Consider the following 23,339-nt stretch of genomic DNA (forward strand, 5'->3'; position numbering starts at 1 on the left):
GAATGCGTTTGTGGCGGCATCTAGCGATCACAGCTTGGCGCAGCCGGCCGACGGATGTCGGTTGGTGGAGTGAGCCCTCCGATCTGGAAATACAGTGTTTTGTGTATAGAAATACTATATTTTTATTTGCTGAAGAAGACAGAGCTTCTTTAGGCAGGGTCTGTGTCTAATTTTTAAGTTCTTTATAGCAGCAGTACCATGCATAAATTAGGCACTTTTTTTTAAAGATTTTTATTTTATTTATTTATTGAGAGAGGAAGAGAGAATGATAGAGAGAGAGCATGAGTAGGGAAGAGGGTCAGAGGGAGAAGCGGACTCCCTGCTGAGCAGGGAGCCCGACGTGGGACTCGATCCCGGGACTCCAGGATCATGACCCCAGCCGAAGGCAGTCGCTTAACCAACTGAGCCACCCAGGTGCCCCATGAATTAGGCACTTTTAAAAATGCTTGTTGGATAGGTGAATGAAGGAATGAGTGAATGAAGATTAAGTAACAAATATTTCAAAACCATAAACATAGTTAATTTGGGGAGTGAGAGAGGGAGAGAAACAAAAGTGTTGAAATTTGACCCTGAAAACCTGCCAGAGGAAAGTGGGATGTGGCTTTAAAAAGGAAAATGAGAAGACACCTCTCCTGAGACACATGGGGTTAAAAATGGAATTGCAAAACATTTCAAAATTTTTGTGTTGTCTGTTATTGCTAATAATAATGTGTAGGTATTGTTGAGCACTTACTATGTAGCAGCACTTAGATTATATAACCTTATTTATTAATATATTATCTAACTTCACAACCTTATGAGATAGATGTTCCTGCCAATTGACAGATGAGATAAAAGTTACTTGCCTAGAGGCACTCAGCTAGTAAGTGGTCAAAATGGGAGTCAAGCACGGGTCAAATTCCTAAGTCTCAGCTTCTAACCATTATGACAAACTGCCTCTAAACCTCTCCTCAGGAAGCACGTTTGCAGGGGTGCTTTTCTTATGCAGTGTAATTTAGCTAATGTCATATTTCCAAAGAATCAGCATCAATTCATCTTGTCTGAGCTTCGGTGGTCCATATCGAAGGCCCCTGGAAGCTGCCACAATAAAACAATAATTCCAGGCAAGATTTGTACTTCTTTAAAATTAACAATTTGTCTTTTTTACAATATGTTTATGTATGTATGTATGTATTTATTTATTTATTTGAGAGAGAGATCGTGAGAGAGAGATCACAAGCAGGGGGCAGGGGTAGAGGAAGTAGCAGACTCCCCATTGATTAGGGAGCAGGATGTGGGACTCGATCCCAGGACCCCGGGATCATGACTTGAACCGAAGGCAGACGCTTAACTGACTGAGCCACCCAGGCACTCTACAGTATGTTTTTATAACAAAAATAAAAAATACAGTTTGACATATATACTCCCAGGCATGCAAAGTTTTAAAATCTGTGAGCTTCTATAATGCAGTGCTTAAGGGTACAGGTTCTGAAGTTGAGTAGCCTTTGTTTAAATCCTGGTTTTGCTACTTTCTAGCCCTGACATCTGTGATAGAATAGTTTTCCTCTTTGTGTTTTTGTTTTTGTTTTGTTTTAAGTAGGTTCTGCGCCTAGTGGTGGAGCCGAACTCGGGGCTTGAACTCACTACCCTGAGATCAAGACCTGAGCTGAGATCAAGAGTTGGATGCTTACCCAACTGAGCCACCCAGGTGCCCCTAGGTTTCCTCTTTATACCTTGGTTTCCCCACCTGTAAAATAGAGATATTAGTGGTACCTATTTCAGAGAATTCTTGTGAGGATTATTATTTTTTTTTTTTTGACACTCACTGAAAGAGAACTTTTTATTACTTTTATGTACAGAAAATTTAAAAGCATCCATTTAGCCCAATTTGGTGGCCAGTTCTTTAGCCTTTGCCTTTTCTAACTTGGCAGTGCGAGCCACCCAACTTTGCACCCCGGATGGTGCCTGCCCAGTGTCGGCAGATCTCATCATTTCTGTCATTGTCATTGGTCCTGATGGCTTCCACCAGCTTAGCCAGAGCTCCTTTGTCTTCTGAGTTAACCTATGTGAAGGCAACAGTGGTGCAGGTCTTCCTGTGGACCAGACGCCCCAGCCTGGCCTTCCCCTTGATAATGCTAGTAGGGAACCCCCATCCTATGACACAGGGCAGGCAGGAAGACAACCAGCTCAATGGGATCCACATCATATGCAATCACTACCAGCTGAGACTTCTTGTTTTCCACCAAGGTGGTGACAGTGTTAACCCCAGCTCAAAGGACAGGCAGCCTCTTAGTGGGGACATTCCCTTTGCTGACAGCTTTCTTCTCAGCCCCAGCCAACAATCTGCTTCTTTCCTTGCTTTGTCTCTGGTCTGTATTTGTGGGCCAGTTTAAGCAGTTGAGTAGCTGTTTGGCAGTCTAAGGCCTGGGTGAACTGGTTAATCACAGAAAGCACATGTAGACATTTACAGGGAAGAGCCCTTTGCTGCTGCAGTCGGATGTAGTGGGGCCATTTGACAAAGAGGGTGAGGTCCCTTTTGGACTGGATGTCCTGTCCGATGCCAAAATTCTTGGGCCTTTTCTCAAACAGGGGATTGACCACCTTCTTGGCCTCCTGCTTCTTCATGACAGCAGGAGCTGGGGCCACCTTGTTCCCCTTAACCTCCTTTTCTTTTGCCATCTTGAATGGCTGGAGGAGAGAGAGTTTTGTGGGGAATAAATGAGATAATCCATGTGAAGAATTTAGAGTAATGCCTGGCTCATTGTAAGTATTCAGTAAGCATCAAGGAATATACAGGACATAAAAAGATGCAGTGTCATCATGAGAAAAGCTGGCTTTGAATCCTGGCTCTACCATTTACAGGCTGTTTGAATTTGGAGAGGTGTTTAACTTCTTTGATCCTCAGTGTCCTTATCTGGATTGTTGTAAAGGATTGGAGATAACATGTAAAGTACCTGACACAAAATAAACACTCAATAAAAGAATGCTGTTTATGCATTTCAGCAGTGGATGAGTGCTATAGAGCTGAGCCAGTGATATGGGATAAAATGATATAGGATGTAGGGAAGAACAGCTGAATCAGGTCTACTCAAAGTCTGACTTTTGGCATGGGGGAACTGCCAACAGAATCAGAAGACTGGATTTGAGTTTTATTTCCATTATATACTGGCTTAGAACTTTGTGTAAATTTCTTTTTTTTTTTTTTTAAGATTTTATTAATTTATTTGAGAGAGAGAGAGCAAGTGAGAGAGAGAACACAAGCAGGACAGAGGGAGAGGAAGAAGCAGATTCCCCACTGAGCAGGAAGCCCGACGCAGGGCTCAAACCGAGGACCCTGGGATCATGACCTGAGCCAAAGGCAGACACTTAACTGACTGAGCCACCCAGGCGCCCCTGTGTAAATTTCTTAAACTTGTCATCATTTTCTTCATCTATAAAAAAGGCATAAGCCTTGCTTCCTGCACACTTTTTTTTTAAGGAGGCTCCACACCCAGCGTGGAGCCCAACAGAGAGCTTGAACTCAGGGCCCTGAGATTAAGACTTGAGCAGAAATCAAGAGTCAGACGCTTGACCAGTTGAGCCACCTGGGTGCCCCTCCTGCACACATGTTTTAAAAGGATATAATTTAGGAGCACCTAGCTGGCTCAGTAAGTAGAGCATATGACTCTTGATCTTGGGGTTGTGAGTTCAAGGCCCACATTCATTTAAAAATAAAATCTTAAAAGAAAAAAAAGATGGGTGCCTGGGTGGCTCAGTTGTTAAGTGTCTGCCTTCGTCTCAGGTCATGATCCCGGAGTCCCAGGATCGAGTTCCGCATCGGGCTCCCTGTTCAGGGGGAGACTGCTTCTCTCTCTCCCACTCCCCTTGCTTGTGTTCCCTCTCTCACTGTGTCTCTCTCTGTCAAAAAATAAAATAAAATCTTAAAATAAAATAAAAGATAGAAACCATAAAAACTCACCCTTTTAAAATGTACAATCTGTGGTTTTTAGTATAGTCACAAAGTTGTACAATCACCACCTCTAATTCCAGAACATTTTCATCACTTCAAAAAACAAACCTCAGGGGTGCCTGGGTGGCTCAGTCATTAAGCCTCTGCCTTCGGCTCGGGTCATGATCCCATGGTCCTGGGATTGAGTCCCGCATTGGGCTCCCTGCTCAGCGGGAAGCCTGCTTCTCCCTCTCCCACTCCTCCTGTTTGTGTTCCCTCTCTTGCTGTGTCTCTCTCTATCAAATAAATAAATAAAATCTTAAAAAACAACAACAAAGCTCACTCCCCATTCCTTCCCTCTCCCAGTGCCTTGAAGCCCTACTTCCTGTCTCTATGGATTTGCCTACTCAGGACATTTCATACAAGTGAAATGAACAGGTTCAGAGCAAGTCTTCCCATATAAGATATGGTCTTTCATGACTGGCTTCCTTCACTTAACATAATATTTTCAAGGATCATCCATGTTGTATCATGTATCAGTATCTTTTTATTACTGATATTCCACTGTATAGATATACCACATTTTGTCTTCCATTCATCTATTGATGGATATTTGCATTGTTTTCACTTTTTGGCTATTATGAATAATGTTTCTAGGAACATCATTGTAAAATTTTTGTATGAACATATGTTTTTTAAAGTTTGTTTTTATTTATAAGTCATCTCTATGAGCAACATGGGCTCAAACTCACCACCCGGAGTTCAAGAGTCGCATACTCTTCTGACTGAGTCAGCCAGGCGCCCCTGTATGAACATATGTTTTTAATTCTCTTGGATATATACCAAGGAGTGAAATTGATAGGTCATACGGAAATTCTATGTTTAATTTTTGAGAAACTGCCCAACTGTTTTTCCAAACCATCTGCACTATTTTACATTTCCACCAGCATTGTGAGAGGGTTTTAATTTCTCCAAATTCTCACCAACACTTATTATTATAGCCATCCTATTGGCTGCGAAGAGGTATCTCATTGTGGTTTTGATTTGCATTTACCAAAGAACTAAGGATGTTGAGCATCTTTTTTTGTGCTTTTTGGTTATTTGTATACTTTCTTTGGAGACATGTCTATTTTGCCCATTTATTCATTTATTTATTTAATAGGTATGTATGTATGTAATGTCTACACCCAGCATGGGGCTTGTACTCATGACCATGAGATCAAGAGTCACATGCTCTACAGACTCAGCCAGCCAGGCACTCCTATTTTGCCCATTTTTCAAATTAACTTTCTTTTTTTAAAAAGATTTTACTTATTTATTTGAGAGAGAGAGAGAAAACGAGCAGGGGAAGGGCAGAGGGAGAGAGACAAGCAGACATCCTGCTCAGCGGGGAGTTCCACACTGGGCTCTCATTATGGCCTGAGCCGGAGTCAGACGCTTAACCGACTGAGCCGCCCAGTCACCCTAAAATTACCTTATCTTTTTATTGTTGAGTTCTAAGAGTTCTTTATATATTCTGGATACTAGTCCTTCATGCACATCAGTTTGTATATTAAATGATACAGTGGCTATGAGAGCTTTATAAACTGTAAGAGATGCCCCTAATTGAACGAAGATGCTGACCATCAGTGAAAGGGCAGAAACATGAGGTTCCACCGCTGTAGAGCGAGCCCCCGTACCTCCTTGGCACAAACCTGCCCAGCAGCCGGGTACCGGCACATTCCCCACCCCACGGCGCCCCGCCTTCCGCCCTTTGACCCGCGCCATTTCCGGTTGGAGACGTGGCTCAAGGCCGCCATCTTGCCAAGAGGCAAAGCGGTAGCGGCTCCTGACAGGGGGGCAGCAGGTCCAGAGCGACCGGTGCTCCCCTTCCCCTGACCCCAGCCCCAGTGGAACGGGAAGCGCGGGTGAATCCCCCCACCGTCCTCACCATGGTAAGATCCGAGCCGGGCCGAATTCCCAGGGTCCGGCTTCGGTCGGCCGCTCTGCCTGCCGGACGGCCTGGTGCTGGGGCCGAGGAGTCCCGCCCCGAGGGCCCGGAGCCGGGCGCTTCCCTCGGGGCTCGGCGAGCAGTGTGGCCTTCCTCGTCCTGTGCCCGACCTCCCGGGAGATCCGAGGGACCTGCCTGCAGTCCCTTTCCCGTTGCGCCCACACCCCTTCCCCCCCACCCAGCTGGGCACCCTCCTCTGCTGGGCCCGGGGTGTTTGCCGTTCGAGAACCTCGTAGTGGTGTGGCTCGGACCCTCGCGCTGCAGACCTCGCACCTCGGCGCTGGCGGCCGGCGGGTTTCGTGGGCGCTGGTCTCGGCCGGTTGGGCTTCTGTTGGGGGGCTCCCTTTCTCAGGGAATCAGCTCTCCTCTCATCCCCGGTGTTTGGTAGGCCCGTGATACTCCAAATCCATTAGTGTTTAGGACTTCTTTTGTTTATTCGGAAGGGGGATATAAAGGAAAGTTCGAACGGAGGCATAGAACAGGAAGGAGTAACTTCTAACTAATGGTGTAGGACCCAGGTGTCCCTGAAACCTTCCACTACTACAGAATCTGGGTGTGTCCATTTGTCAGTTACGAGGATATGCGGTGTATGGAGCATTGGGAAAAGGTGAGCGAGCAATAGCACAGGCTTTCCGTTTTCAAGGAACTTACTGTTCGGGTGAAGTCAGAGGTGTTGGTGGCATATTGTAATCAGAAGTCTCACAAGAGGAGGCGTAAGAAGGGGTTATACCCGGGGACCTGTTACTTGCCTTCACTTGCGGAATCTTTGTGTTCTCATCTGTGGTAGAGATGGAGAAAATTAACGTGTGTGAGGATGGGACAGACAAAACACAATGCTGACTCCACTAAATCTTGCTTTATCACTACAATTTGTGGATATTTATGAAGTAGGAGAAATTCTTTGGTTTCAAAAGAGCTAGTTATTTTTTAGTGTACGTTATGCCTTTCAATCTTTTGAAGGATTTTTTTTATTCTCTAGTTAATAGATTAATAATTGATTTAAAGCATCTTCCTACATACTTGAGATGACAGTATAATTTGGTGCCAATCATAATAAGTTCTGCTGACCACCTTTTTAGATGAGAACTTGGATGGTGATGGGGTGGGATTCATGCTTGGTCTTTCAGCCACTGAAAGATTTTTGTTTTCAGCTTCAGGCAAATAAATTGCATCCAGACTGTTTGCCTCACAAAACTTTACTGTTGGACATAAACTTCCCAAAAACTCCTTTGTTCATTTCCACTAGGAGGCTCAGTATTTGGATAGTGATTTTTTAACTCCTTTCCTATTTACATCCTGGTTGTATTTGTAGTGCATTTTGGAGCATATTATAATTTTAATAGCAAAATTAAAGCCTTGTATTATATCAATCAAATGTAATCTTTACAAAAATCTTGTTTGTTGAAAAGTTCTTGAAACTTAATATTTTTAATTCATTGGTAACTGAGAGATGATAAAGCCCTAGGTGTTGAGTGATAAGCATAAAATATGTTTTGCATGTCATTTGGACATGTATGCATATACATACAGTTGTGTTATATATAAATATGCATGTTTTTTAATAATTTTTTTATTAAAAAAAATTTTTTAAAAGATTTTATTTTATTTATTTGACAGAGAGAAAGACAGCAAGAGAGGGAAGACAAGCAGGGGGAGTGGGAGAGGGAGAAGGGGGCTTCCCGCCGAGCAGGGAGCCCGATGCGGGGCTCGATCCCAGGACCCTGGGATCATGACCTGAGCCGAAGGCAGACGTTTAACGACTGAGCCACCCAGGTGCCCCTGTTTTTTTAATTATATAGGACTTGGCATGATCCAGATACCCAGATTGGTGTACTGTGGAGAAAAACTTAGTACATTCTGCTCTGTCCAGTCTCAAAAGTTATTATTTCTGTGTAATGTTTTATTCCTTTACAAAGAGATTCCTGGACAGTAGAATTGTCCAAATAGGGTGACATTTTGTCAGCTTTCTTGTAAAAGTTGTATGAAAACTTCTTTTTTTTTTTTTCTTCTTCTTTTTTTTAAAGATTTCATTCATTTGAGACACAGATACAGAGAGAGAGAGCATGAGCAGGGGGAGAGGCAGAGGGAGAGGGAGATGCAGGCTCCCCGCCGAGCAGGGAGCCCGATGCGGGGCTCGATCCCAGGACCCCGGGATCACGACCTGAGCCGAAGGCAGACACTCAACGACTGAGCCACGCAGGTGCCCCTGTATGAAAACTTCTAAAAGTTGGGGCGCCTGGCTAGCTCAGTCGGTAGAGCATGCGACTCTTAATATCAGGGTGGTGAATTCAAGCCCCACATTGGGCCTGGAACCTACCTAAAAAATAAATAAATAAGTAAAACTTCTGAAAGTTGATTTTCCCTCAACATTTTATCATAAATTTTTCAAACATCTAGAAAAGTTGAAACAGCTTCACAGTGAACACCCATATGACCAGTAGCTAGATTCTATAACATTTCACTATGTTGTGTTATCACTCATTTAATCAGCGAGCCAGCCCTCTCTTCATCTTTTTTTTAATGCATTTCAGAGTAAATTGCACATATCAGTATATAAATGGTGTGTGTGTGTGTGTGTGTGTGGTTTTTTTTTTTCCCTTTATTTCACATTTTTAAAGTTGACACACAATGTTAACATTAAGTTTCAGGTGGGGACGCCGAGGTAGTGCAGTTGGTTAAGTGTCCAACCCTTGGTTTCTACTTGGGTCATGATCTCGGTGTCCTGAGATTGAGCCCTGAGTCAGGCTCTGTGCTCAGTGTGGAGTCTCTTTAGGACCCTCTCTCCTTCTCTCTCTGCTCCTCCCCACTGCATGTGCTCTCTCTCTCAAATAAATAAATCTTTAAAAAAACAAAACGGGCGCCTGGGTGGCTCAGTCTTTTAAGCGTCTTTCTTCGGCTCAGGTCATGATCCAAGGGTTCTGGGATCAAGCCCCGCATCGGGCTCGCTGCTCCGTGGGAAGCCTGCTTCTCCCTCTCCCACTCCCCCTGCTTGTGTTCCTTCTCTTGCTGTGTCTCTCTCTGTCAAATAAATAAATAAAATCTTTTAATTAAAAAAGGGCATCTTTTGATCTTTTTTCTAGTTTTCTGCAAATTAATGAAAACATGTTCTTATTTTCTTTCTTTCTTTTTATTTTTTAAAGGTTGTATTTTTAAGCAATCTCTACGCGCAGCGTGGGGCTCAAACCCACAACCCTGAGATCAAGAGTCCCACATTCCACTGACTGAGCCAGCCAGTTGCCCCCATGTTCTTATTTTCTTAACATTTGTTAGGTATTATAATCAGTTCTCTGTCTTAATACATTCATTTTTATTTTTATTTTTTTAAAGATTTTTTTTATTTATTTGACAGAGAGAGACACAGCGAGAGAAGGAACACAAGCAGGGGGAGGGGGAGAGGGAGAAGCAGGTTTCCTGCCAAGCAGGGAGCCCGATGTGGGGCTCGATCCCAGGACCCTGGGATCATGACCTGAGCCGAAGGCAGACGCTTAACAACTGAGCCACCCAGGCGCCCCAATGCATTTATTTTTAAAGATTTTATTTATTTGAGAGAGAATGAGAGACAGAGAGCATGAGAGGGAGGAGGGTCAGAGGGACAGAGCAACAATCTGTAAGATCTTTGCTTACCTACAGAATGCTGTTCTTATTCACTCAGTATAGCAATGAATAAACTAGAGTGGACACATTCAATATAAATGATAATATTCAGTTCCAAAAGTCATTAGTTATTGGAAAGCTAGATCTGGGTTTGTGTGGATGATCTGTACATACTGAGGGAGAAACTGAAATCCTACACAGTAGTATCAGTCCCCAATTAGGGGTTATTATTGCTTTTATTTTCTTTTGTATATAATACAGCAGCTGCACAGCTTTTTTTTATGTATCTTTTTGATTGAGAGGACAGAAAGAATGAAAATTATTTTCTTGAGTTTCCATCGACTTGCCATCTATTTATTCTCCAAATAGAAAGTTTACTGTAGAAACCGAGAACAATGTCCTCTTTTATTTTTATTCTCTACAAGAAACTTGTGATGAGCTTAAAACTCTCACTGGGTAACTTTCAAGTTTTAGGTTTTGTATGTGATCTAGATTTTATTGTAATCTTCCCTCTGATTCTCGAATGCAAACAGGAAAGACAAAATGGTCCTCTGTAACAGTTGTAGAAACTACCTTGAATATGATCATGAATCATAAGAATATACATTTATATATATGACAATATATATCCTCATTACAGTGAATTACAAAGGAGAAAGTGACTGCCTAAATCTGGAAGTGAGGAATATGAAAGCATTTAGAGGTTCGAGGAAATCTTTGGCTTTTTTTCTTTAGAGAATTAATGCATGTTTATGCTGAATTACGACCTGTTATTCTTGGACCTCTGTCACTAGTAAGGATGAAGGGATGGTACAGCAGCTTATCTCACACACATACTGTGCACGCACATGATTTGTTTTGATGGGGTACTTGCCTTTTAGTGTTCATGTAAAATACTGTTCCAAAGTATTTGCTCCTGGAGCAGTGTGTGTAAAGTGGAGGTATTGTACATTTTTAGTTGCTGTAAAGTTTTCACATGCTTAACTTGTAGAATCATAAAGATGCAAAGGCACTTTAGATTTCATATAAACTAACCTCTAGGGGCGCCTGGGTGGCTCAGATGGTTAAACGTCTGCCTTCGGCTCAGGTCATGATCCCAGGCCCTGGGATTGAGCCCCGCATCGGGCTCCCTGCTCAGCGAGGAGCCTGCTTCTCCCTCTCCCTCTGCCTCTCTCCCTGCTCATGCTCTCTCTCTCTTTCTCTCTCTCTCTATCTCTGTGTCTCAAATGAATAAATAAAATCTTAAAAAAATAAAAATAAAAAAATAAACTAACCTCTATTTTGGGGAAGCAGTTAAGTGACTTATGCAATACATAATTAGTGACAGAGGCAGAACAGAAACCTAATTCTTTAGGTTTCTTTACTCAAAGAACTTTCTAATTAATGAATCTGGGTAGAAGAGTTATTTAATCCAAACACAAATGATGATATACTCAAATGGTTGTAAGTATTATTAAAAGAAAAGTTGTTTGACAAAGCTCAACTTAATGGGGATTTTTTTTTTTTTTTAATAATCCTGGAGAGACCTAGCTTTTGGGCCCCCTCAGTATCTACATCTATAAAAAACAATCAGGGGCTCTTGAAGGGTCCTGTTAGGTCCAAATGTTCTTTTCCAAAAATGTAAAAAATAAATAAATAAAACAACTTTATAGAGAATATACTTATTCATTCTTCCCCAAAGAAAATCAGATCAAATTATAGTTGGAAAAATTAACTTACCTTTTAGTGTATACTGTATTTTAATAATTTTTAAACATTGGCAAACACTGATGTGAAGGGAAGCTTTATTATTTTAAGGCATTTAAGAAAATGAATATTAATTTAGAATAGGTTAAATTTATCTTGTTTAGAGGTGACTGTATGTTCCAGAGGTGACATGAATAACATAGTGAATAGAAACCTGTGTCAGCTTCGTGAACCCTCTGATTGTGGTGTCTTGGGAATTTATTGCCATACTTAAAGTGGGGCACTTTGGTCCTACTTTGGGAGCCTTATTTTGCTTGTACTTGTATAATGGAATGACTCAGAGAGAGTCTCAGAGTTTTCCTGCTTAGGTCTTGCTATTTTACCCCACTGTTTCTTCATCTTTACATACTCAAATCCCCCAGTTAATCAAAGCATAATTTTTTTTTATGGGAGGGGCAGAGGGAGAGGGAGAAGCAGACTCCCCACTGAGCAGGGAACTTGACACGGGGCTCAATCCCAGCACCCTGAGATCATTACCTGAGCCAAAGACAGACACTCAACCAACTGAGCCACCTACGCTCCCCAGTACTGTGATCAAGAGTCACAAGCTCTATGGACTGACCCAGCCAGGCGCCCCTGCCCTCTTTTTTATTTTTAATTGAGGGGCGCCTGGGTGGCTCAGTTGGTTAAGCGACTGCCTTCGGCTCAGGTCATGATCCTGGAGTCCCAGGATCGAGTCCCACATCGGGCTCCCGGCTCAGCGGAGAGCCTGCTTCTCCCTCTGACCCTCCCCCCTCTCATGTGCTCTTTCTCTCTCAAATAAATAAAATCTTTAAAAAAAAAAAAATAAAAAAAATATTTTTAATTGAGATATAATTCACATACCATAAAATTTAGCCTTTTAAATTACATGATTCAGTAGATGTTTTAGTACATTCACAGAGTTGTACAACCATCACCACTATCTAAGCTTAGAACATTTTCATAACCACAAAGAGAAACCTCGTACTCATTAGTAGTCCCTCCTCATTTCCCTTTCCCAGCCTCTGGCAACCACTAATCTACTTTCTTCTCTGGATTTTCCTATTCTGGATATTTCATATAAATGGAATCACATAAGATGTGGCCTTTTGTGTCTAATATCTTTCACTTGGCACAATATTTTCAAAGTCATCCATGTTCTTCATTTATTTTTATGACTGGGTAATATTCCATTATATGGGTAAACCACATTTTGTTTATCCATTCATCAGTCTGTGGACTTTTGGGTTTTCACTTTTTAGCTTATTTTCATTATTATGAATAATGCTGCTATGAACAAATTTTCATGCAGTACAGCTATTTTCTCAGGGATAATTTTGGGGCAAAAGTCTTACCTTCTTTGGACATAGTGTCATGTAAGCCTTCATTGACCAGTACAGAGACTTAGCTGCTTGTCATGCGTAAGCTGAAACAGTGATGACATTTTTATTTAAAAACATTTCTTTTTGCCAGAAATATATAGATGGTTGAAACATGAACCTCCTATGATAAAAATAAATGTGAAATTGAATTTCTTTTTTAAAGATTTTTTTTATTTTTTTGACAGAGAGAGACATAGCGAGAGCAGGAACACAAGCAGGGGGAGTGGGAGAGGGAGAAGCAGGCTTCCCACAGAGCAGGGAGCCCGATGCGGGGCTCAATCCCAGGACCCTGGGATCATGACCTGAGCCGAAGGCAGACGCCCAACGACTGAGCCACCCAGGCGCCCTGAAATTGAATTTCTTGAGTACATTTGGTTTTAGCCTTCTGAACAAATAACTCGGCCTGGTAATAATTTTAGGTCAATTTTTTCTCCTTAGTGATTAAAATATTACCATTATTTGTGTACCAGAAATTACCCTTCCCCTATTTGAAGAAATCTTTATTTCATATTATTAATTTAAAGTTAAAGACAGGGAATTGCCACGATGTACACTTTAAATAGCTTATAATTTGATGTGTCATTTATATCTTAATAAAACCAAATTAAAAAATAAAAATCTATAGCCAAAATAAAAATAAATAAAGTTAAAGACATGGAATGGAGGATTTCTTTTGGGAAATATATGTCATAACCATTTTGCATTTTTATTCTTTTTCTGGTATCCTTTACTATCCTCAGTATATCCTCTTACCTCATACGTAGGTGATGGCAAAAACCTCCCAAGTAGTTAGTAATGGCAAAACTACATTTCTTGAGTACAAGACTATTTTAAATATATATAAATATGTGGGGGGAAGTGACTGGTTTTGGACTGTTTTTTTTTTTTTTTAAGATTTTATTTATTTATTTGACAGCGAGATACACAGCGAGAGAGGAAACACAGGCAGGGGGAGTGGGAGAGGCAGAAGCAGGCTTCCCACAGAGCAGGGAGCCTAATGCGGGGCTTGATCCCAGGATCCTGAGATCATGACCTGAGCCGAAGGCAGATGCTTAACGACTGAGCGACCCAGGCGCCCCTGGTTTTGGACTTTTAAACTAGCTTATTTGCAATTCTTAAAGTAATGAACTGGTAATTTTTATACTCTATACCTCTCTAAATGCCTAAAACATTTTCTGCTCTTTTTAAAATTAATTTACAAAACAAGATTCTTCCTAAGAGTATTTATGATTTAGGACATTTTAGGACATTTTTTTAAAGATTTTTTTTTTTTTTAAGATTTTATTTATTTGACAGAGAGAGACACAGCGAGAGAGGGAACACAAGCAGGGGGAGTGGGGGAGGGAGAAGCAGGCTTCCTGCGGAGCAGGGAGCCCGATGCGGGGCTCGATCCCAGGACCCTGGGATCATGACCTGAGCCGAAGGCAGACACTTAACGACTGAGCCACCCAGGCGCCCCATTTGCATTTATTTTATGCAGAATTTACTTCTAGGCCATAAGTCTTTGATTCTTCAGGGATATCTTTTTCGTCTGTGCAACCTCCTCTTACGGTTTAGGAACAGTGTCCTCTTCTTCAGTAAGGATCATTTCAGTGGGGCAGAGAGAGCTCATGTCTGGGTAAATCCGACCATGAGCTCTGTTACGTTCTTGCTGCGTCTTGGGGGCTTTGATCGACTGGATGTGCTCAGTGACCAGTGAATCTATGTCTAAATCCTTAAGTTCAGCATTACTCTCTGCATTTTTAAGCATTTGCAGTAAAAATTCAGCACTCTTTGGGCCACCAACCTTGTGTCTAGCCTCACTGTTTGGATTGGGCACACCTACCAACTCCACCATTATAGTGACAGGATGGCACACATTGCTTCTGTAAAGTGACATCCTTCAGATACTTGGTGGCTTTCAGATATACATACCCTTGATGGCCTGGAAGGTTTCACATGTGTTCTTAAAGTGAACACAAGGATTTGAACCTCTTGATTTGCATGATTTTGTAGGGTTGTCTGGGTCAAGTGAATAGTGAACCATTTTCAGAGATCACCTCAGGTTGCTTATGGGAACAGCTAAAAACTTTTTAATTCTATGCAGCATAAAAGTAACTTTAAGCTGAGGTAATTAAATTTCAGTGTAGAGTTGATAGTAGTAAAAAATAAAAATCCATTTGATAGAGGGAAATTATTTGTACAAGATATAGATCGCTTTTCCAATATAAATTGTTTTTACCTAACTGCTTGGAAATAAATATGATGGTAATTATCTCCCAAATACCTAATTACCTATTCTTGATGGATAAGGACATTGTGTTCTCCTATAATTATTATAGAACTGTTTTGATGTACTTAGACTATAAGAATATTTAAATTGACTAACTTGTTTTTTCTTCAAGTTGCTTACCTGTAGAGGACAGGTGTCTGTAAAGCTGAGAAGCCTGACCAGTGGGATGTTGATATTTCAGAGGTTGTATCGTAGCATTGAGGCTTCCAAAATGTTATTTTTATTTGTGAATTCTGGGGATCCTGCACTGCAGAGACGATTAACACTGTACTTAATTTTCTTACTCCCCTGCTAATGGCATTTGAGGTCTCTTGTTCTTCCTTTGGTGCTTGTAAGATTTTATTTCTTTATTTGAGAGAGAGAGAGCACACAGGCAGGGGGAGTGGCAGAGGGAGAGGGAGAGGCTGGTCAAGCAGGGAGCCCAATGTGGCTGGATCCCAGAACCGTGGCATCATGACCTCAGCCAACCGCAGACACTTAACCGACTGAGCCACCCAGGCGCCCCTGGTACTTGGTTTTGTTTAATGAATGCCAGACTATGAAAAAAGGCTGTTGGTCTTGATCATTGACCAGTGTCAAAACCTGTGTGAAACATTGAGTCATTTAGTTTTTCATTTTATAGATTGTTTACATATGTAGAGGTAGGATAGCATGGGATGGGGTTATTAATCAAAGAACAAAAGATACATTTGGATGCGCTAGATTAGTTCCGTGTTCTAGGAAAAAAGAAAGGAAAGGTCAGCGGCTTATATATAAACCTTTAATCTGCCTGGTCAGACCTCTCTTTTCACTGTGGAGATTTCTGTTCTTAGAAAAAGTTTGAACTATTTTTTATGGGTCTGCCAAAGCAGAAAGCAACCCATTTCTGAGTCATAGGAAATGTGTTAACAAATGTATTTGTAGACCTGGCAAAAGTTTTGCTTTTTTTTTTTTTTTTTAAACTAAGTTTTTCTTAAGGTAGGTTATTGAAAAATAGGACTGATAGTTCCATTTTGCTCCACCGTAGCTTTATTTTATGAATTATGTACTGGAATTAAAAGAGCAATGAAGTAGAGTTTGAAAGTCAGCATTCTAATAGTCATATCACTAAGTAACTGAGTGTGTCATTCTGTGGAAGATCTGAGGATGCTAAGAAAACAGATGTGAAGAAATAATTAGTACTTACTTATACGTATGTTCCTGGCAGGTGCTGTTGGCAGCAGCGGTCTGCACGAAAGCAGGAAAGGCTATTGTTTCTCGACAGTTTGTGGAGATGACCCGAACTCGGATTGAGGGCTTGTTAGCAGCTTTTCCAAAGCTCATGAACACTGGAAAACAACATACGTTTGTTGAAACAGAGAGTGTAAGATATGTCTACCAGCCTATGGAGAAACTGTACATGGTGCTGATCACTACCAAAAACAGTAACATCTTAGAAGATCTGGAGACCCTAAGGCTTTTCTCAAGAGTGGTAAGAGTCCTTTTGTAATTGTGGGTCATAGTTTTCTGCTTTACATTTTCACTGTGAAACTATTTTTTCCCCAAAGCAGCTGATGCTTATCAGTTTGCATGCTGCATGCCCCCACCCCAGCAGTTTATTGTTACAGTTCCTTATTCATTCAGCTGACACTGTGTGCCCTCCTAGACTATAAGTATCCCAAAAGAGAATGTGCAAACTGATCTTTCGTTTTCTTAAGCAGTTGCTTCGGTCTGTTTTTGTGGTTCTGACACTTGTTTGCCCGTATTTTTAGATAATATTCATTAGGTAAGGCTTATTGATATAGATAACACACACACACTCTTTATGCCAAACACACACACACACACACACACACACTCTCTCTCTCTCTTTATGCCAAAGTCTTGCTTAAAAGAAAGAGTAGGGGAGCTAACAAAGGGATTCAGGTTTTGCTGAAATTTGTGTATTTTATTTTATTTGAAATTTGTGTATTTTAAAGGATAAGACTTGGGAAACATAAATGCTGATAACTTTTAAATCTTTCTTTTCCATTGCTGCCCACGATTAGATCCCTGAGTATTGCCGAGCCTTAGAGGAGAATGAGATATCAGAGCACTGTTTTGATTTAATTTTTGCTTTTGATGAAATTGTTGCCCTGGGATACCGGGAGAATGTTAACCTGGCACAGATCAGAACCTTCACGGAAATGGATTCTCATGAGGAAAAGGTGTTCAGAGCAGTTAGAGAGGTAAATAAATAGGGTCTTTTTTGGGACTTTTTGTTTGTGTGTCTTTCTTTTAGGCTTTACTGTTTTCCTGTTCTCATTTGCTAGTATAGACCGTACTCAAAGCCACATCCACGGATGTCTCTTTTTGTAGACTCAAGAACGTGAAGCCAAGGCTGAGATGCGGCGTAAAGCGAAGGAATTACAACAGGCCCGAAGAGATGCAGAGAGACAGGGCAAAAAAGCACCAGGATTTGGAGGATTTGGAAGCTCTGCAGTATCTGGAGGCAGCACAGCTGCCATGATCACAGAGACCATCATTGAAACTGATAAACCAAAAGTGGCACCTGCGCCAGCCAGGTATGATTCAGTGTATCACCAGCAACCCTAGAATGGCAGGTGAAGGCTGGATGTGTGTATTTTGGAGTGATAGCTGATTTCTGGGCAAGTTGAAAATAATGAGTGACTTGATGAAGTAAGATGTAATATTAAATTTGGCTACATAAGAAAGGTATGAAGGAGAAATCTGAATGTGGTGGGGGATTTTTTGTGTAAAAGAGGTTTCTTTTTTAAATTATACCACGAGAGTTGCTTTATTTTGGGAGAAGAGGGGATATTTAACTGTTTATGGAACATGGATTTTTTTAATCTTGGTGTGAATGGATTTCTGGGAGAATCTGTGAACTACCTAAAAGTATATGCAAGAGTTTGTTTATGCACAGGTATATTTATCAGGATGGAAATTACAAAGTTTTCATCTGATCATGCATGCTTATATAAATGTACCTTTGGTGTTTAGGTCCTTGAAGCTTATGTATTTTTTAAAAATTTTATTTATTTATTAGAAGGAGAGAGCGAGAAAGAGAGAGAACGAGCGGGGGGGAGGGGGAGAGGGAAAAGCAGACTTCCCACTGAGCAGGGAGCCCGATGCGGGACTCGATCCCAGGCCCCTGGGATTGTGACCTGAGCTGAAGGCAGACGCTTAACTGAGCCATTCAGGCACCTGAAGTTTACATATTAATAGTGACTCAGCTGTCAGTTTGGGCAGGGAATAGTCTAGTGCTCCCCTAAACCCTAGGATGCTTGGGTTTTTCCCCTTGAGTTCTTCACATTCTTCTTAAAGAACAGTTTCAGGGAAAGCTTGAATGCTATGCGGTTATTAATTAATGTTTTCTGGGATCATGACCTGATGTTTTTCTTATTTTCTTATTTCTTATTCTTCCACTTAGGCCTTCAGGTCCCAGCAAGGCTTTGAAACTTGGAGCCAAAGGGAAGGAAGTAGATAATTTTGTGGACAAATTGAAATCTGAAGGTGAAACTATCATGTCCTCTAATATGGGCAAGCGTACTTCTGAAGCTACCAAAGTGCATGCTCCACCCATTAATATGGAGAGGTAACCAGTAACTTTTTCAGTAAGAACAGATCACATAATGTGTAGAAATGTTTATTTTAGTGCATTACAAATTTTTTGTGTATCTTTTAATTTTTCCAGATTTAAAAGATTTAGAGTATATCCTAGATTTTAACATGGGGTCTTTTTTTCCCCCCCGTTTCCCATGATTGGGGGCTCTCAGCTATTTCTTTTCTTTTTTTTTTAAGATTTTATTTTCTTTTATTTACTTATTTATTTATTTATTTTATTTTTTAAGATTTTATTTATTTATTTGACAGAGAGAGACACGGCGAGAGAGGGAACACAAGCAGGGGGAGTGGGAGAGGGAGAAGCAGGCTTCCTGCTGAGCAGGGAGCCCGATGTGGGGCTCGATCCCAGGGTCCTGGGATCCTGACCTGAGCTGAAGGCAGACACTTAATGACAGCCACCCAGGCGCCCCTACGATTTTATTTATTTGACAGAGAGAGAGAGAACACAAGCAGGGGAAGCGGGAAAGGGAGCCCGACATAGGGCTGGATCCCAGGACCCTGGGATCACGACCCGAGCCGAAGGCAGACGCTTAACGACTGAGCCACCCAGGCGCCCCAGCTATTTATTTTTTATGGAGTTTAGAACTTACCTTTTATTAACTCTGTGCTGGCTAAGTTTTTGTTTTTGTTTTTATTTTTAGAGTGTGTGCGTGGAGGGGTACAAAGGGAGAGGGGATTTTTTTAAGATTTTATGAGCGAGAGAGCACATGTGCACAAGCGTGGGGAAGGGTGGAGGGAGAAGGAGAGACTCTCAAGCAGACTCTCCGCTTAGTGCAGAGCCCCACATGGGGTCGTGTGGGGCTCAGTCTCACGACCTTGAGATCATGACCTGAGCTGAAATCAAGAGTCAGACACTTAGCCAACTGAGCCACCCTGGCACCCCAGTGTGCTGGCTGAATTTAAAAGTAACTTGTCTTGGGGTGCCTGGCTGGCTCAGTTAGTGGAGCATGCGACTCTTGATCTTGGGGTTGTGAGTTCGAGCCCCATGTTGGGTGTAGAGATTACTTAAAACTTTATTTAAATAAAAAAATAATAAAATAAAACTTAAAAAAAAATAAAAGTAACTTGTCTTTGTGCCTATTGTGTGCCTGGTCTCTTAAAGTGGATTTGAATTAGAGGGCTAGAGGGGTGGTGGCCTCTGCACTGTATTTTGGCAAGTCTTCTTTTAAGTAAACTTTAAGGGGAACCAGTCTTTTTTTTTAAAGATTTTATTTATTTATTTGACAGAGAGAGATACAGTGAGACACAAGCAGGGGGAGTGGGAGAGGGAGAAGCAGGCTTCCCGCTGAGCAGGGAGCCCAATGTGGGGCTCGATCCCAGGACCCTGGGATCATGACCTGAGCCGAAGGCAGATGCTTAACGACTGAGCCACCCAGGAGCCCAAGGGGAACCAGTCTTTAATACAAAATTTATAAATATCTTTCACAGCAAATTAACGTATTATCTTTTGCGTTTTCAGTACTTGAACCCAGTATAGAATTTTTTTTTTTTTTTAATTTATTTATTTTGACAGAGACACAGCAAGAGAGGGAACACAGGCAGGGGGAGTGGAAGAGGGAGAAGCAGGCTCCCCGCCAAGCAGGGAGCCCAATGCGGGGCTCAATCCCAGAACCCTGGGATCATGACCTGAGCCGAAGGCAGATGCTTAACAACTGAGCCACCCAGGTGCCCCCAATTTTTTTTTTTTTAAGATTTTATTTATCTGTCAGAGAGAGCACAAGCAGGGGGAGCGGCAGGCGGAGGAAGAAGCAGGATCCCTGCTGAAGAAGGAACCCAATGTGGGATTTGATCCTAGGACCCTGGGATCATGACCTGAGCCAAAGGCAGATGCTTAACCGACTGAGCCACCCAGGCATCCTGAGTATAGAATATTTTGATTTGTCTCTTACATCAGGACTGGTTTGTAACATTTTTAGTTACCAAGTTCACATATGCATGACTCAGATTTCTTGTCTTGAAGCCCAGACTTCTACTGTTGCTGATGGTTTTGGGGTCAAGTGAAAGGTGAGTCTAAGAGGATACTTGTATCAGGTGTGCATAAGAGTATTTTGTATGTCCTGTTCTGTATGAGATGAACAGGATTACATTGAGAGAAATCTCTGAAATCACTGAAGCTCCTGTGCTGTTCCTAGTGGTTGCTTTGAGTGAGACGGAGGCTTGACACTGTTTTAAAAAGTTGTTGGAAACCATCATGTATTAGAGAGGGCTTGAGACTCTTTACAAGCAGGGGGAGTGGAAGAGGGAGAAGCACGCTTCCCGCAGAGCAGGGAGCCCGATGCGGGGCTCGATCCCAGGACCGTGGGATCATGACCTGAGCGAAAGGCAGATGCTTAACGACTGAGCCACCCAGGCGCTCCGAAGTATTTCTTGAACATGGAGCAAACTCTTGTGAAAGTAAATGAGACCCTGTGTGAGCGGGGGAGGGGGCAGAGGCAGAGAGGGAGAATCCTAAGCAGACTCCCTGCTCAGTGTGGAGCCCAGTGTGGGGCTTGATCTCATGACCTTGAGATCATGAGCCGAGTCGAAACCAAGAGTTGGAGGCTGAACTGACTGAGCCACCCAGGTGCCCCGACCCTGCATTATTTTAAGATATACTCCTTTGTGGTCTTGTGTATCATACGCCTTTGTTTCTGGGAAGACTTACATGTTGTAACAAAGTAGGATGCCAGAATAATCTTTTTAGTGTGTGCAATTCACCCAGTTAAAAATAGTTTTAGTAAAAAAATATGGATAGATTGTACTTAGTAATTGACCAGAACAGTAGCACTTTTTATTTTACTTATTTTTCTTATTAGGTTATACATTCATATAGTTCAAAATTTAAAAGTTTCAAAAAGTATTACAGGGGCCCCTGGGTGGCTCAGTCTGTTAAGTGTCCAACTCTTGATTTCAGCTCAGGTTGTGATCTCTAGGTCGTGAGATTGAGCCCAGTATTGGGCTCGTGCTCAGCGTGGAGTCTGCTTGTCCTCCCTCTGCTCCTCGCCGTCCCTACTTAATTAATTAATTTAATTAAATCTAAGGGGGAACAAAAGTATTACAATAAAAAGTCTTTCTCCCACCAGGCAAGTTTCTCTTTTTGGAGGCAACTACTATTAATTAGTTTTCTAGTTCTTCTATTCTGAGAAGTATAGTCTATATGTAGGTGAATAAAAACATATGTATCTTTTTCTTTTTTCCTTATACACAAGTGGTAGCATACTAGACACATTTTCCAATTACTTTTTTCACTTATTTTGGAGATGAGAATATCCTTATTTGAAGCTATAAAGACATGACATCTAAATGTAATACTTTATCCTAGACTGGGTCTTGTACTTTATTTTTTTTTTCTTTTAAAGATTTTATCCATTTATTTATTTCATAGAAAGAGACACTGAACATGCGTGAGTGGGGGGAGAAGCAGAGGGAGGGAGAGAGAGAATCCCAAGCAGACTGTGCACTGAGCACGGAGCCCAGTGCAGGTCTTGATTCCAGGACCCTGAGATCATGACCTGAGCCGAAATCAGGAGTCGGACACTTGACCGACTGAGCCACCCAGGCACTCTGGGATCTTGTACTGCTTTAAAACACATTACTAGGTCAACTGACAGAATTGGCATATGGGTGGTAGAGTAGAGAAAGTGTCAGTTTGTGAAGTTAATAACAGTACTGTGGTTAAGTAAGAGACTATCCCTATTTTCACAAGATGTACTCTGAAGTGTTTAGGGGTAAAGGGCCATGATGTGTATAATCTGCCTGTAAGCAGATCAGGAAAAAAAAAACCCAAATAATAGTTCTAGAGAGTATGCAGGTGATAAAACAAATGGTGGGATAAAATGTTAACAGCATTTTAAAAAAGTATTGGGGCGCCTGGGTGGCTCAGTTGTTGGGCGTCTGCCTTCGGCTCGGGTCGTGGTCCCAGGGTCCTAGGATCAAGCCCCGCATCGGGTTCCCTGCTCTGCGGGAAGCCTGCTTCTCCCTCTCCCACTCCCCCTGCTTGTGTTCCCTCTCTCGCTGTGTCTCTCTCTATCAAATAAATAAATAAAATCTTTAAAAGAAAAAATAAAATAAAAAGGTATAAATGTATTCCTGGTATAATTTTAATTTTTTAATTTTTGAAATTATTTTCAAATGAAAAGCATTTTCAGTTGTTACCTCTTTTTTCACAACTGCTTAGTATTCATTTTTGTGGATATACCTTTATGTATTTTTTTCTTTTTCTTTTTTTTTTTTTAAAGATTTTATTTATTTATTTGAAGAGAGAGAGACAGCGAGAGCAGGAACACAAGCAGGGGGAGTGGGAGAGGGAGAAGCAGGCTTCCCGCTGAGCAGGGAGCCTGATGTGGGACTCGATCCCAGGACCCTGGGATCATGACCTGAGCCGAAGGCAGATGCTTAACGACTGAGCCACCCAGGCGCCCTGGATATACCTTTATGTATTTAAGCAGTTCCCTATTGATGGACATTTATTTCCAAACTTGTAGACAGTTCTTCAGTGAATAACTACTACATTGTTTGCACAGGTGGGAACTTGTCTGTGGGATAAAAGGGTATAATGCTTTAAATTCTGTACATATAGTAACAGCACCTTAAAATACGTTGCTGATGGCTAATCACCATTAAACCCTGGAGAAAGGGAATTCTGGTTTCTACCTTTATGAACAAATTTATTACTTTTTCTCTACAGCGTGCACATGAAGATTGAGGAAAAGATCACACTGACTTGTGGACGGGATGGAGGATTGCAGAATATGGAATTGCATGGCATGATCATGCTTAGGATCTCAGATGATAAATTTGGCCGAATTCGTCTTCATGTGGAAAATGAAGATAAGAAAGGGGTGCAGCTACAGGTGTGTAGAGGCTTTGGGTAAGGAAGTATTAAGACACTGGTTTGTCTGGGGCGCCTGGGTGGCTCAGGCT

At 41.7% G+C, this 23,339-nt stretch overlaps 1 protein-coding gene and 1 pseudogene across 1 annotated transcript in view; one reads left to right on the plus strand and one right to left on the minus strand.

The window, feature by feature from the left end:
• Positions 1–1,857: 1,857 nt before the first annotated feature.
• LOC116647054 lies at positions 1,858–2,658 on the minus strand (annotated as a pseudogene).
• Positions 2,659–5,691: 3,033 nt separating this feature from the next.
• The window catches only part of ARCN1 (archain 1), a 28,768-nt gene continuing 11,120 nt past the window's right edge, over positions 5,692–23,339 (plus strand). Inside the window, exons 1-6 of the mRNA XM_032427991.1 lie at positions 5,692–5,841; positions 16,039–16,302; positions 16,859–17,038; positions 17,169–17,374; positions 18,244–18,408; positions 23,104–23,269. Coding sequence (XP_032283882.1) covers positions 5,839–5,841; positions 16,039–16,302; positions 16,859–17,038; positions 17,169–17,374; positions 18,244–18,408; positions 23,104–23,269 — 984 coding nt within the window. The 5' untranslated portion in view covers positions 5,692–5,838. The remainder of the gene's footprint in view (positions 5,842–16,038; positions 16,303–16,858; positions 17,039–17,168; positions 17,375–18,243; positions 18,409–23,103; positions 23,270–23,339) is intronic.

This window comes from Phoca vitulina, unplaced genomic scaffold, assembly GCF_004348235.1.
Source record: "Phoca vitulina isolate PV1807 unplaced genomic scaffold, GSC_HSeal_1.0 scaffold38, whole genome shotgun sequence".
Taxonomy (NCBI): domain Eukaryota; kingdom Metazoa; phylum Chordata; class Mammalia; order Carnivora; family Phocidae; genus Phoca; species Phoca vitulina.